A 16,307-nucleotide genomic window follows, 5' to 3' on the forward strand; every position below is an offset into this window, starting at 1 on the left:
CTTGCTCATAGCCCCGCCCACCGCGCTCGTGCTGCCGTTAACGGGCTGATCGCGTGCTCCATGGTTGGCCGCTGCAGCACCGAGAAGCTTGAGTGAGTCAGCGCTGGGGAGAGGACAGGAAGAGGACAGGAAGAGGACAGGAACAGAAGTGCGGTAACATTTTAATCAGCAGCGCTACACTGTGTTTGTATCGGATCCACTGGGTTCCTTGTTGTTTCCGTGTGACAGACACATGACGTGTTTTCTGAGCTGAGAAAGGGAAGAGCTTGTGTTTAGGTATTAATCATTCCCAGACCCCAGAGGTCAGCTGAAATGTGTGTGTGTGTGTGTGTGTGTGGAGTTACACTAACATTCAGCGTGCTGTGATGCTCTGTAAAGGCCTGTGTGCTTGATGATCACCGCTTTAAGGTGCAGATGGATATCCGCTACACAGCTAGTAATCTGTCGCCCAAACAAACGTCACGTGATGCAGCAGAGAAACTGCTGAAGTGAAAAAGACAGAGGATGCAGGATGAAGAAAAACTGCTGCTGCTGCTGCTGCTGCACTGTAGTGTGTCTGGACTGTCCAGATGTTTCAGCTCCTGGCTGTTAGACATGTTATTGCGACATGCCTGGCTAGACTGTTACACATCAGAGTTAAGAGGTATTGCAGAATGCAGCAGGAATCCCTCTGAGGAGGCGTTTCCCGGATGGGTACTGTGTTAAATATTACTCACTTATAAGCTACAGAGGCAAAACTCTACTTGTGTGAAAGTCTCTATGTTTCAGCATACTCAAGTATTCAAGAGTGAGTAACTTTAACTGATAAAGTACTTCATGCCTGATCCTGCATGACTAACTAGTTCTCTAAGCAATCATAAGGAACTGATTCTGCTAACTCAGACAAACCTGGAATTTGACTTGATACTAATTCTTAATAGCCCTTTTGGAAATAGCTAGTTAATTTACAAAACATATCTAGCTAGCTCATCTAGCAAACTAACTTATGAAATTTAACTAGCTATGTAATCCAAGAAACTAATTTACAAACTTAACTAGCTATGTAATCCAACAACCTCATTTTCAAAACCTAACCTGATAGAAAATTTAACTGGCCAATTTACAAAACTTAACTAGCTAACTAATCTAACAAACTATGAAATTTATCTAGCTATGTAATTTAACAAACTAATTCACAAAACTGAACCTGCTAGAAAATTCAACTAGCTAATTTACAAAACTTAACTAGCTAACTAATCTAACAAACTATGAAATTTAACTAGCTACATAATCCAAGAAATTAATTTACAAACTTAACTAGCTAACTAATCTAACAACCTAATTTACAAATCTTAACTTGGTAGCAAATTTTATTAGCTAAATTACAAAACTTAATTTACCAAACTTAACTCAGCATACTTCTTTACACTTATTGATGGCATTATATAGCTTTTACATATTGATATAGTGTCTGTGTTACTACATAAACTAAGTTCATAATTTCTACATATTTCTATTTCAACATAGTTTGAACATAAACTTGTCATTATTTATCTATTTAATTTTTGTTGAACTTGAATATTTTACTTAAGTGGAAATTGTGCCCTTAATTTAAAATACATTGATGTATGATTTTTTTTTTTCAATGTAGAGTTCATGGCAAATTTTAAAGGCAGATATTTCATCTTTATTATTTAAAAAAATTTAAAAAAAAGACAAATCTCATGCCGTTTGAGATTTGTAACGAGTACTTTGCAAGTCGAAATGAAAATGTAAGGAGTAAAAAGAATGCTTTTCTCTTGTACAGGTATTCAGTGTTAATAATAATAAGTACTTAAATACAGTAACACAGTACAATTACTCAAGTATTCACCACCTCTACAGACTTCATACTTTGCTGTAATATCATGCACATGTTTACTTCTTTTAGCAACTGCATGTTTACCTGTATCATCAGCGACTACTGTAGAATTTCACTGAAACTAAAATCTCAGCTTGTGATATAATTTAGCACAATATCGATATTATATTGTCATATCAGCCAGTCTATCGTCAGGCATATTATTCAGTAATTACTATGAATTACTATGTAGTTCCAAGAGAGGATATGAGTCTGGGCCTGCTGACAGCTTTTATGAGTTTAAACGGATTTTGGCTATGATTTGTGTGAGATATTGACCTAAGGGATGGGAAATCCTCCTCAGCTGGCCTTCTCTCATTCTGGACCATTCACAAGAATGAAGTAAGCTCAGGATGTGCCAGAAAGTAGAGAAATAGTGAAATAAAAAAAAAGGCCTCCTCTTTTCACAGGATGTCTCACCAGCAGAAGGTCGTGGAGCGTACCAGGAAGGCCTTTCATACCGGCCGCACCAAACCGCTAGAGTACCGCATCACACAGCTAAAGAACCTCCAGCGTCTTTTTGTGGAGAAGCGGAAGGAGATCGCAGATGCTCTCAAGAAGGACCTCAACAAGGTGCCTCGTCCCTGCTGTTTACGAGATCATTCGGGTGATTCCACGATTGCGCTGCCATTTAGCCCTTGTAACTCTTAAAAATTAAACTTAAAAAAAATAATATTTAGCATTTCGCAACACTGAGTCTAAGAAAACATGCATTTAACTATTCAAAACACGAGTTACACCATCTCAGGCTCTTTTTTCTTTTTTTCTTTTTGAAGGTTTCTTCAGCATAGAATTAGCAAATACACAGAATTTTACAAACATGGTTAGTTACCATTAATGTTAATGACATGGGAATATTAATGACATTCTAATGATTTATTTATAATGTATTTTTCTAAATTAATTATTTATTGTATTTCATTCTGTAATATTAAATTTGAGTAACAAGGTTGCACTTCCAAAGCGACCTTGTCAGTCAGTATGACTGAAAATAAAGAAAAAAGAATAAGAGAACTTCCTTTTCGTCTTCTCCTGATTTTCAGGAAATTCAGATGATGCAACTTCCTGTTGAACGTGTGACTTATTATATTATACAAATACATGGATATTTCATAGGAGTGAATGTGTTTATGTAACAGGGTTGTGTGAATGTTGTTGGACTAAAATGTACATTTTTCATAACCTATAATGGATGACTCACGGAAAATAAGGTGGTAAGCATGAGATTGACACATTAATGCAAAAAAAATGAGTTTAAGAGTTAATAAAATAATAATAAAAGTGTATTATTGATTAGATTTTAAGGTATAGTGTTGTTATAGTGGACAGAAACAGGCAAAAATTCTGTAGATGTTTCAGGTTATTTATCTGAAACATGCACACCAGTTGTTGTGAAGGAACTTTAAATGGTTTAAAATATATTTTACATTTATATACATATTTGGAAATATACCTCAGTTGTGGAATCATCCACCCAGTGTGGGGAAAATGTCTACACTGATTTAATACATTATTAATAATATTATATTGTATGTTTTAACTTAATAAATACTGTTTGTATATTTGTTTATGTACATTTATGGGAAAATGGTCTAATGTTCAGCATGGCTGTTTCTGCTGACAGAGCGAGTTTGGCATCCCGCTGTTTGAGACGCTGGGTCTGGAGGGAGAGATCAACTTAGCTGTAAGCAAGCTAGCCGAGTGGGCTGCTCCACGACCCGTGACTAAAAACCTGATGACCATTTCAGATCAGGTGTACATTCAGCCCGAGCCACTGGGAGTGGTGCTCGTTATCGGGGCCTGGAACTACCCCTGGGCCGTCACCATCCAACCACTGATCGGAGCCATCACTGCAGGTGCTCTTTACGATTATTCTGACTTGAACACAGGACACAAAATTCACACAGCTCTCTTTGAAATAAATACGATGCATCTTGCCTAGTATACCTGGCAACGTATCCGTCTTATTCCATTCAGTATACAGTGCAGCTTTGTCTTCTCCACTGAGTAACAATCCTAGTGATGTTTAAAAGGACCAATCAGAATGCATCTCTTACAAAATGGCCTTTTGTGTCCGTGTCAAAAGAACGTGAAGCCTTCAGGGCTATAAAGAAGACAATATAACAGATGGTGTGTCTCTGTGGCTTTTCACGTAGGGTCATGGAAAGGTTGTGCAACAATAATGTAAATGAAAATCCTCTAAAATCTCTAAAATAAAAGTACATTTTTATAATACAGTGTTAGTATCCAGCGTGTGTCCGTAGACATTTTAAGCTAATATTATCATATCGCATACATTTACTTTGAGCTCTGTAACATGGAAAACACACGTAATGTGGAAATTCACTTGAAACACTGTGTTTTTTTTTAATATGCTATCTCTATTATGCTGCTGTTGTTTTTTTTTTTAGTAGCCTCCCTTCGCAAACACAAACCACCTCGCTGTGCCAGCATTTCTGCAGCATGTAATACACAGAGAGAAATGCGCTCAGTGCAGGATTAGCGATTATGTGTTGTTCATATGAAGTTTATTTTTACTGCTTAGAAAAGCGAGTTATTGGTAAAGACGTGTAAATGAGTTATTTAAAAATGCCTTTGTGGTTAATTAACTTAATCTCATACTAAAATATTAAGTTTTGTTTTGAACCAATTCAAGCCAATGCTTGTGTTATTTTTTTCTGTAGTCAGAACGTACACAGGGACTCTTTTATACGGCGGATGCTCTACAGAAATGGATTTAAAATCGTGTGTAAATGTTAATATGGTGATGTTTTATGAGAGGAGGTGCGCATTTAGCAGTTGGAAGGAGTCTCCAGTGTCAGGGCTTCGTACAGCACGTGAAAAGGTCTTCAGGAAGGAGTGTTTTTCAGTTTCTCTCTGTATATACATATACATATACATATACTGTATTTACGGGCTAAATCATGGTGGACCAGGAACGACCGAAAATGGACCAGCAACAATTTTTTAAATTCAATTCAAGTCGATTTTTGATGCAGAAAGACAAAATAAATTTCTCCATGATAAAATCACTTACTAGAACAGTTCTATATGTTCATTTCCCATACAACAGTGATGCAGTTTTTATTGAGACAATTTTTTAAATACAAAATGAGGTGTGTAATTATTATTATTGTTATTATTAAGTCATATAATAAGTCATATAATAATAATAAACTTTTTTTCTGTGTCTGCAACAGTGCCCCCTATTGGCTCATTTGTGCATTTTTCATTTATGTTCCCTTATCAAATGCTTTTTGTGCTAAAAGTGATTTTTGTTTAAAAAAAAAAAAAGTGATTATTTTGATTTAAAAAAAATCACAGTGGAACATTTTTATTGTAGCTCTAATCCAGTGATATTCTGTGCTGGATTTGTCTGTTCTCTGCCTCACTTTGCCCCAGTCCTGTGTTTGCTAACAGATCAGAGTCCACTTCAGGTTCCCTCCCTCCTGTTATCATTAAAGTAAAAGGTAGACGTGGACATCTAGTGCATGCACGGTTCACCGCGTTACACAACAGGCTTTCAGACTGAACTCAGTCTGTGTCTGAACTTTGAGACGTGCTTGAATTGACCAGCCAGCTTATGCATTATTCATGATACTAAAAGCACTTTATGAAAGAGCTCACTCCAGGAGTTTTTGTGTTACAAATTAGCATGTGCTTGGTGGATTTCACGGTTTGAAATGCTAATGCCTAAGTCTCACAATCAGTGTATTCAATCAGTAATTCAGCTAAGTATCTTCACCGCTGTAGTGATCCTCTTAAGTAGCTTTTTTTTTTTTTTTGCTATACCTATTTATGTGTTTTGCATTTTTATTGCGCTAAAGATTAACAGATTTTACACCGGTTTATAAGTTTATTATAACTGAAAAAAATAAATGTCTTTGTTTTTTAGGTAATGCTGTTGTTATTAAGCCATCAGAAGTATGTGTTCACACTTCCAAAGTGATGGAGGATCTTCTGCCATTGTACCTCGACAAGGTTCGATATCACCGAGCACTGATCGTGGAGAAATGCTACACCTTTTTATGAAAATACAGCTTTTTAGTCATTTTAGAGGAAACCATTATGGTTGTCAGATCCAGGGTTAAGGTTTTAATTTTAAGGTTTTTTTAAGGTTTTAATTTTGCTTTGTTTTTACTGATACCATTGAGCTAATCTTTTGGAGAATTTAAAATTTCTAATAGAGGAGATAACATTTCTTATAAGTGAACATTTTTTTGCATATCATTTAAAATAGTTAACTTGTGACTTTATCGGTTTAGAAGGTTTATATTAATGTGCTTGTTGTAGTGTGTTATTTTTTCTATAGTAAGAGCTTAAACAGGGACTTTTTTTGGCGGATGCTCTACAGAAATGGATTTAAAATCAGGTGTAAATGTTAATATGATGATGTTTTCTGAGAGGAGGTGCGCATTTAGCAGTTGGAAGGAGTCTCCAGTGTCGGTGCTTTGTATGGCACGTGAAAAAGTCTTCAGGACGAAGTGTTTTTCAGTTTCTCAGTAATTTGACAAGCTGCATTTTTTTGTCTTATTATCTTCAAGAGAGAGAAAAAAAAGACTTATAGCAGTTTATAGCCGCTATAATGTAAGTGATAACAGGAACTATCTTGCCTTGATGACAGTCCACAAGATAATCCAAAACGTAATTATAAATGGTTAAAAAGCATGAGGTGTTGTAGTTGTTGGCAAATTGCTGTGGTATAAGAGGATTAAACCACTTCTTGACATCCTCTTATTAGAAAATAATCAATTTGAGGATGGTATCAACTCCAGTTCACAATACACCACATCATCGTTGATTATTTTCCTATAACAGCATGTCCCAAAGTGTTTTATTCCTGCCATGTTAAATGCTCTTCACACAAGGTTATTCAGATATGTCTGTTTTCACATAGTTGCCTGTTTCTGTAAGTGAAATAAACTCATCTGGTTATTTCAGGAGATGTACCCAGTGGTTACTGGTGGAGTCCCAGAGACTCAGGAGCTGCTGAAGCAGAGATTTGATCACATCTTCTACACCGGTAACTGCATGGTTGGGAAAGTGATCATGGAGGCAGCTGCTAAACACTTAACCCCTGTTACACTGGAGTTGGGTGGAAAGAGTCCCTGCTACATCGATAAGAGCTGCGATCTTACCATTGCCTGTCGGTGAGTCTCTTCAAACCAGGATTTTTCAACCAAATCGAAGATTTTTAGGAACGCAATTTATTGATTTAATATCAGTAACAATAACAGTAAGGCAATCACTGCAATATTTTTATAGTTTACATTTCTTAAGGGCACTATATCATTATTATGGTGTTCTAAATCTATAATAGACCTGCTTTGAAAAACAAAGTCATATACCTTTTACAATTTTGCAGACGTATTGCTTGGGGAAAGTACACAAACTGTGGTCAAACATGCATTGCACCAGATTACATCCTCTGTGACCCGAGCATCCAGGACAGAGTAATAGAAGAGATAAAGAAGAATGTGAAGGTATGCGTACAACTAATTCAGGTCTACACGTTCTAGTAACCATGGCTGTGTCCTCGGTAGTTTAGGTAAGTTTTGTTTTTTTTTAACCTCTCATGTAGCATCTCCAGGTTTTGCGTATCTCAGGCGTATCGAAGCACAGCTGAGCATCGAGAATGAATTCAAATTCATACATGTTCACCTTAACTTCACAGAAATTCACGTCACTGGATTGAAGCTGATTGTCATTTTCATGTTTTTGAAGGACTTCTACACAGAAGATCCCAAAACCTGCCCGGATTACGGACGCATCATCAACACGCGCCATTTCAAGAGAGTGATGGCGTTGATGGAGGACAGCACAGTGGCTGTGGGAGGAGAAACGGACGAGTCTGAGTGCTACATTGGTAAATACCTTTATCTCTGATCCTAGCACATTTGGACCCTATCTCTATTGCAACATATCTGAAAGTGGCATATTGTTCAGTCTAAAGTGTATTAGTTTTGGAAAGGTACAAAGGTAGAATGGTAACTCTTTTATAGCTACACCCGATAGAAATGTACATTAAAGTTTTATTTAAGCCTGGTGTTTGTACAATGCGCTTCGCCCACAGCTCCAACTGTCTTAAGAGATGTGAAGCCTGAGGCAAAGGTCATGCAGGAAGAGATCTTTGGACCCCTTCTGCCCATCCTGAGTGTTGGCAGTGTGGATGAGGCCATCGAGTTTATCAACCAGAGAGAGAAACCTCTGGCCCTCTACATCTTCAGCTCAGACAACAAGGTAGCTGTTAACGGCAAAATTTATCTACACATAGTTCCTCCTGCATGTTCACAAACTGTAGAGTCTCAAATGGCACAGTTCACATGCTTGGTGCAAGTAATGTGTTCACGCTGGGAAATTCAGTGACACGAGGTGTGCTAAAAGCACCAGAACTTGAAGTGTGGAATGTTGGACACTTTTTGCATTCAGCCGTCGGAGCCACCAGGTGGCGCTGTGATATAAATATTGTTGAAAGGTCTCCATAAACTACATTGTGGATAAACATGGGAAATTTTAGCTGTTTAAATCAGCAGTTGTTCATGTGGAGGATGCCCTGGTGTGGCTAAAGGTGTATTAGTCACAATTAGTGAAGATGGAGTTCAAGCGTTTAAGTACACTTAAGCACAACAACACTGAGACTCCTTGAGCCCGCCTCACTTTATCATCCATGTACACAAAGCCACGCCTCCAAAATCTACAGTAAACCAAAATCTTTGGTTTTGCCCACTCAGCCATTGGAATGTTCGATAGTCATATAATATTATAAACACAAAGTATGAAAGTAGCTTCATACTGATTTGCTTGCTGTGAGAATGGTCAAGAGCACCTACGCAGTCCTGTTTCTCTTTGTAATGAGTTCTCATGAGTTTTTCAGCTGACCGTCACTACCAGTGTTAGCTTGTGAGCATTGTTAGCTGCATGGGAGTTTGTCAGCATTACACACAGTCCAATGAAGGTGGTCCATCCAAAGCATAACCTTGCCTGGCTCTCTGTTTCAACGATTCACACACATGATGTGTTTTCATACACGTCCACGAGGAATGTCGCTAATTCTATCATCCAATATCATTCCTTTCACCGATAATACAATTCTAAATCTTGGAAAAGTGCTATCAGTGTTTATTCTAGTCTTGCTATGTTTTTAGAAGGCACTACAGCTATAACTACAGCTTGCGAAATTCCACCATCCAATTTTCAAATATTTATTATGTAAAATAACCACACCAGATATAGTTCCAGGGAATTTCAAAATGATTTATTGTTTGTGCTCTTTTCTTGGTTTAGCTTATCAAGCGTATGATCTCAGAGACTTCCAGTGGAGGCGTTTTGGCCAATGACTGCTTGGTCCACTTCTCAGTCACCTCTCTGCCGTTTGGTGGTGTTGGTAAGCACATGAGCTACACGCTCAAATTTCACCCAGTCACAACATTTCTCACTGTGACATTTGACATTTCTCTTACATATAGGAAGCATTCAAGTATCTGATAGAATTTCTTGGTAGCATCATTTCAATGGAGCTTGGAAGCTAATAATAGTATATTTCAATTATATATATGTCATATTAAATAGTTTTTTTCTGTTGTGTATTTAATACATTTAGATTTCTGCCAATGTTTTTTTTTTCTCCGACTTGAACTTGCTAGGAATAAGATTTAAACAGCATATAGTACATAATTATAGAAGGGAATTATTTATAATCGCACTAGCCGGTGTCACCCAGATGAGGATGGGTTCCCTTGTATTTGAATTTTCGGGATTTATAGTTAGGGTTTTGAATTATATGCTTTAAATACAGAAAAAAAATTAATATGACCTGTATACATACAGTACTGTGTAAACGTCTTAGGCACATGCAAAGAAATGCTGTAGAGCAAAGACGCCTTCAAAAATAAGGAAATTAAATGTTTCTACATTTAAAAAATACTATAAAGAGCAGTAAACAGTAATAAATGAAACAAAGTCAATATTTGGTGTGACAATCCTTCGCTTTTTAAAAAAAATATTAGTCTCAGGTGCAGTGTGTGCAGTTTTATAAGGAAATGAGCTGGAAGTGTTACTGAGCATCTGAGCTTCATATTTCTGCAGCGAAACCCAGCAGCCTTCATTATGTTTTTATCTGAAAAGTGTCTCTTATGGAATCTGCTGCTTTCTTTACTGACATACAAACATTTTTCTGTAACATTTCATTTTGTCCTGGAAGACTAATGTTTGGAATCTAAAATGTTTTTGTACTGAATCAATAATGTAGAAGTCAGAAAATAAACATCTGCAACAAAGTTTGTACTAAAAAAAAATAGGGTGTCATACTTTTGCACAGTACTGTATATTTCAGTTGTTACGGCAGTTATTACAGTCTTAGCTGACACTTCAGGTTTAAAACTAAGTATATGGCGCCCCCTGCAGGCAACAGCGGGATGGGCTGCTACCACGGCAAGTTTACCTTCGACCAGCTGAGTCACCAGCGAGGCTGCCTCATCAAGCAGCTGAAGATGGAAGGAGTGAACAAAATGCGCTACCCACCGCACACGGCGAAGAAACTGGACTGGGCTCGCTTCTTCATCCTCAGTCAGGTGGAGATGGGCAAGCTGGCTTTCATGGCTCTAATGGCTCTGCTGGTTGTCGGCGCTGCCGTGATGATTCAGGTAAAAACTGTCGAGATGATTATGGCACTGTAATGACATGGATAAACTGGGATAGAGAACTTTTCACTTCAGATATCTTTTTTTTAATATAATGCAAATGTGAACAGTGTAGCTTGTTTAATTGCACATATATGCTATACTTCAAATGACTAAAAAATGATTTCTTCTTTACAGAGATACCTTGCTGACTGAGAGAGTAAAGCTGAGATGCTGAGAATTTATCTCCAGGTCTGAGGAAAGCAACCAATCAGGATAGTCACTTCTCCCATGGCTGCTCCACTTCCCTGCCTTAATCTGAACATTTTAACAGCCTTGAAAGTACTTGCTTTTAAATCACCTCTTGTAATAGTGCTGCGTCTAATGAAGGATCCAAATTCAATGCACACTGATTAATAATGATTTCCGAATGTGACGTTAATATTAATGCCACTTTAATCTGTGATTAACTTGCTTACATGGGTTTGCCCTGACTGAAGTATAGTCTTTATTCTGTTTTTAATCAGGACGATTTTAATGAAGGAAAAGAAATCATTTCACGGTTGCTATGTAGCATCATAAGTGTGGTAACACTATATTTGAAGGCCTTTATAACATTCATAACCATTGCATTGTGTCCTTTGCTTTACATGAAAAAGATTAGAGGAAACATCTGTATTTACAGATTTATCATTATTGGTCAGCTGCTTGAAATTGATACGGCAATTTCTTTTCCCTTATCTTGTAAGTTATTAGTTTGTTTTTACCAACAGCACACTCAGGATACTTTGATAAAGCTGCAGAAAGTATACACTGTACTTTGTAACAATGTGACAAACGCAGATTGATTACCACTTTAAAACAGTTCATGCATATGAGCTTTGTAAATATGTGAAGTTGTACTGAAACGGTGCTTTATAACAGTTTTGAATGCAAGTTGACAGGCAGCATACAATTACATATACATAACATAATATCCAAAAGGTCAGATGACAAGGGGACGCTTCACAGAAGACTTTATAGGAGACATCTTGATTCTTCATGCACATGCATTTAGTAAAGACAGGGTAATAACTTCCAAGATAATGGGAGATCGTGAGTGGCTGGGAGACAAGGAAGCATAAATTACACATTTTCCGTTTCTCACGCTTCTGTCAATCACAGCTTCACTAGCCAATCGTGGGAGTCTGTGAACTCATGTATGCAGAAGAGGGCAGACAGCTGTTGTATGATAGTGGAGTGCTGGCTGGTGGGTGGGACTTGGCAGATGACCAAAATGGGGGGGGGGGGGGGGGGGAATTACAGTCTCAAACAGTTAATCTATAACAGTAAACAAGGGTTCTTCTCTCTTTTCTTTTTCATGTAAAGCCTTACATAATTAGCAAGTAGTGTTTTATAAAATATTTATGCATTGCTTCTGAATGTGTAATTAAGGTCCAATGTCGATAACTTTCAAATAAAGTGTTTAAATTTACAACACTGTATAAAATCTACATTTTATAACGAGGGTAAAATTGTGCTTTACCTTCAAAAAAGTAGTCAAATGGCAGCAATATTATTCTGCTTGGAATTAAGCAAGATAATTGTGAGTCCATTATCACACATAACTAAAATGTTTTGCTAAAAGATGTATCTCAAGAAACGTACCTCTGTGTGTCTGTGTATGTAGTTCCAGCACTGCACATGTGAATGTACTCTATTCTAACCAAGTTAGAGTTAATCAACTAATTATCAGCTAATTATCAGGCTCTTGATGAAGTAAGTAAATTAGGTGTGTTGAAGCAGTGTATTTGTGAACTGACTCACAACAAAGATGCAATGTCTTGCTTTGGAATAACTACTTTATTGTAGCAATCATTCCGGTTACAGCTGATTTCTGTCCAGTGAGAGGTTCCTGGGTGGAAATGCATTATTATTTTTGAAGTATTTGAACACTTTACATCACTTTGGTCAGTCATTTCAGGGTTGTTGTTTTTTTTTTTTTCAAATTTAATAACTCTGTTGGATATTAATGGCATTAATAAGTGGATTTTATGAAGTCATTTTCTTACCTGTAAAATAAATTAATTTTTACAGAGATGAAGTGGAGCATTTTGTGGGGTTTTTTTGGTCAGTAAAACAGTATATTATACGTATATTTTCAGTAGTAGCTCATCCATATGAACACCATATGACAAACGTTACACCTCAGTAAATGTCCTCATTCACACACAACTCCATACATTTTAAATTACACTGAAGTACTCATTACCTCTTTTGAGTGACCAACGATTTAAAAATTTTTGCTATTTTTACAGATACAAGCCAATGTTCCATTGATTTGCTCACCTTTCAAGATGTCTTGCAGTCGTGGTGCAGCGTGTTCACTACCCTATTTAGCTCTATAGAGTTATTATTGCTCCTTGTGGTCAAAAGGGGAACTGCAACAATTACTAGTAGAGGCCCATTGAGGCAGGAATCACGCTTTGAACACTTTGAACATTTTCAGTGTTGGAGGGGCAGGACAGTTAATAACAGGGTTGCCAAATTGGGCAACTTTAAAAAACACTCCGTGGCCACCAAGGTCTTATTTTATAGCATATAATTGGAATTAAACCTAAACAATTTCCACAAACAATTCAAAGTGTAAGTGCAGACAGTAAGTCTGTGAATTTCTATTGTAAGATATATTGCAAAGATTGGGAGAGGGAAAAAATGATTCTGGAGTGGATAAATCCAGAGATCAGAAATGCGTGTGCACTACAGTGAGCTTGTTTACCATGTTGAGAAAAAGAATAAAATTGTCTACCTTCTCCCTTTTTTTTGTCTGTTGTGAGGTTTTTGAGATGTAGTTGGGCTGGATTTTTTTGCTGAAATCTGGCAAACACATCTGCTGTATCAAACTCAGCTGAACAAAGGTAAATCTACCTGGATGATGGTATATTGTAGATTCTTAACTGCCTATTACAGGGTTACTCAAAATATTCACTAGATAGTAGGCTAGGGCATAAGTCAAACGTGAAAGCCTCTCAACTTTGTAATATAAAAGATCGAGGGGACTATTTTATCCATTTCTATTCCATTAAATCTTCTTCCATTCATTACCTTAGCTAAAGAACAGTTATTTGTTTTCTTTTTAATTAATACTCATTTTAATGAAGGAAGCTCTTTTCAATGATGAGATGATGAGTCATCTGAATAATCTTTCCTTTGTGTGTAGTGTAGTATTGCACCGTGCAAACCTGTCCCTCCACTACGCAGTAAGATGATCCGTCATCAAACGACATTAGTAAACTATTTAAACATAACGTTAGTGAATCTTCATTACTTAACAAACATTTCTGACTGTGTGTGCTATTTATACCACCATGCTTTTACTTCCTGGATCAGAAGTACAACAGGCAGAACTGAGGCTACAATTAAACCATGTGCTCGAAGGGAGGAATTAGGAAGTAAAACTGGCTCTGCAAGCTGGAACATGTTTCGATGAAACCAACAAATCAAAGACAACAGGCTGAAGCTTCTGGGATGTCAGGAGTCTGCACGTATGCTTGAATAGCTGTGTAAACTGTTGAGTCAGTAGACTTCATGTAAGCTGATCAGAAGAGTTTCAGAATGTTTCACAGATATTTCATTTTAAAGAAATATTTAGTGTCTAGTCTTGGATGATCAAGAAGGCGGGTTTAGTAAGCAAGGGAGTGCATTCAGAATGAAAGTAAGTTGTTATCAGTGGATTACGTTCTCAGAAAAAAAGTGTACTAAACTGTGGTTTCCATATCACTGTGGTGGAACATTCACCAATTCATTTTTAAAAGTTTACTATATTCATATTTCATAAGTCTACAAAACATGTACACCTGAGAGTACCACCACAGAAACAAGGAAAGGTACAGTTAAAAAAAATGATCATGATTAATACTATATATTCCACATATACATGATAACACAATAAGCATATGTTTACTTCAAATCATGTTCAGACATTTACAATGTAATCGTTTGTAAGACGGTTCTGCACAGTTCAGGTAAATTAAAAATATAATACATGGAAAGAAGAAAAGTGAAAGGATATATAATGGATGCATGAAACACCCCACAGTTATGGTTAAATGATGCATAGAGTGAATTTTTTTACCAAATGGTTTTTGTGGTTTGTCTTGACAAAATGGTAACCCATGTTTCTTTCGAATGTGGTATAAATGTTTTTCCTTCATATGCATGGAGTTTGGAACCTGACAAAAGGATGTTAATATGAATTTCGTACGTTTGATAAAACATTAAATAAATTTTATTGTGTGGTGTATTTAATAATTTTATATTTGTGGCAACGTTGTTCCTTTGTTTTGAACTTGTTGGGGTAAGATCTGTCTTTGAAAGTATACATTTCAAAATTAAGAGTTACAGATTTTATGTAACATAAGTGGTCACACAAATAAAAACAATATATATTATGTATATATAAAAAGTGATGTAGGCATAAGGTGAATAAATATGCACATAATTTAGTATGTCTGCATGTGTGTGTGTAGTCCAGGGAGTGAGTGCACGGGCCCCTAAGGGACATTGATCAAGAGCCTTATGGCAGTGCTAGCAGCCAAAGCTAGCTGCTTAATAGTAATTTAGCTGTTTCAGTATAAAATTAAAAACATGAAATTCACTTAACTTATTATGGTTCGTATTGTCTGTTTAGACCCTAATCCACATCTCTTCACTTCACTTCATGGATGCAATCATTGCATGTGACTCTGATCGACTAAACGTTGAGTTCGACCCCTCTCAAAACTGTAAAAACCATCTTTTTTAATATATATTTAAAGACAAATCTTACCCTGTAGCAAATTCAAAACAAACAAAGAAAAAAAAAACACACACACACTGGCAGAAATGTACAATTATGAAATACATCACAGGAAAAAAGAACTTAATGTACTGTGATGTGAAGGCTGTATAATTCAAATCCACATATCCATCAATTCCTGTTCAAATACTTGTCAGCTTCCACGCTCCATACACACCCAACTACATATGTAAATATTTGAGACGTTGGGGATTTCAGAAATGTCTCATGCCTTAGGTATTTTTGTTCTATTATGCCAAGAAAGCTTAGACAATATGGAAATTCGAAAACAAAGACAAAAATATATCCCAATATACCTGAATTCACCTTATTTTTTTTTTTTTCTGAGAGTGTACCCACAGCACCCCCTTATTAACTGTTATAGTGTTTATTTATACTCAAGTGTACTTGAACAAACACTTCAGGTGTAAACTGAACACTGTATGAGTGAATTCCTGGCAGGTGTCAAGGCGGTCAAGACTTCTTTCAATGGATTTTTAGTCATGCTGTCATAGCTGGTCTTGCCGGAGTTCCTGCTTGCACTCTGCACACAATGTATATATTGTTTAACCATTACGTGACAGTGAGCATACCTAACAATCTCTCTCTCTCTCTCCCTCGAGCTACACATGCTACTCCTGAGATACCACTGATTCACTGATTCTGACCACTTCCGCTCTCCAGATCTGCCTGAACCATCCTGATGCCCTACTTCTGAGATTACTGAGGATGGTACCACTTAGAAACCATGAAGATGGCTTTGGACTGCAACTGATATGAACAGTTTTGCTATGATGGCTTAAGACTACAGTCGCTTTGACAGCTTTAGGACTGCATTTCCCACAAACAGTTTTGCACTCAAGTCTCCATCAGTGAACAGTTAAAAACGTCAACAAAACAGACTTCATGTGAAAACTATAATGAATTTACACACTTGAGTTTACACAATTGCACCTTTTGACCTTCAAGTATACAGTTATAGAAGGGAATGATT

The 16,307-nt window shown here is 36.8% G+C and overlaps 1 protein-coding gene across 4 annotated transcripts; it reads left to right on the plus strand.

Moving 5' to 3' along the window:
- Nucleotides 1–11,783, plus strand: aldh3a2b (aldehyde dehydrogenase 3 family, member A2b). Of its 4 annotated transcripts, none has more exons than XM_026938553.3 (11): nucleotides 1–148; nucleotides 2,290–2,452; nucleotides 3,504–3,735; nucleotides 5,775–5,860; nucleotides 6,821–7,029; nucleotides 7,245–7,362; nucleotides 7,604–7,745; nucleotides 7,953–8,119; nucleotides 9,164–9,263; nucleotides 10,283–10,521; nucleotides 10,696–11,783. In XM_026938553.3, exons 2-11 carry the CDS (start codon nucleotides 2,291–2,293, stop codon nucleotides 10,711–10,713), a joined length of 1,473 nt encoding a protein of 490 aa, XP_026794354.2. In that variant the 5' UTR covers nucleotides 1–148; nucleotide 2,290; the 3' UTR covers nucleotides 10,714–11,783. The 4 variants fall into 4 exon arrangements, with proteins under 4 accessions (XP_026794354.2, XP_034167223.1, XP_053096315.1 ...); XM_034311332.2 differs by having other exon boundaries at nucleotides 32–153; XM_053240340.1 differs by having other exon boundaries at nucleotides 137–276.
- Nucleotides 11,784–16,307: the final 4,524 nt, after the last annotated feature.

This window comes from Pangasianodon hypophthalmus, chromosome 15, assembly GCF_027358585.1.
Source record: "Pangasianodon hypophthalmus isolate fPanHyp1 chromosome 15, fPanHyp1.pri, whole genome shotgun sequence".
In the NCBI taxonomy this organism is placed as follows: Eukaryota; Metazoa; Chordata; class Actinopteri; order Siluriformes; family Pangasiidae; genus Pangasianodon; species Pangasianodon hypophthalmus.

Excerpts from the sequence above, each read along its gene's own strand:
- aldh3a2b (XM_026938553.3), top strand. The coding sequence starts at position 2,291 with ATGTCTCACCAGCAGAAGGTCGTGGAGCGTACCAGGAAGGCCTTTCAT. Across the intron at positions 7,363-7,603 it reads AGATAAAGAAGAATGTGAAG|GACTTCTACACAGAAGATCC; the intron begins GTATGCGTACAA and ends ATGTTTTTGAAG. Across the intron at positions 9,264-10,282 it reads TCTGCCGTTTGGTGGTGTTG|GCAACAGCGGGATGGGCTGC; the intron begins GTAAGCACATGA and ends CGCCCCCTGCAG.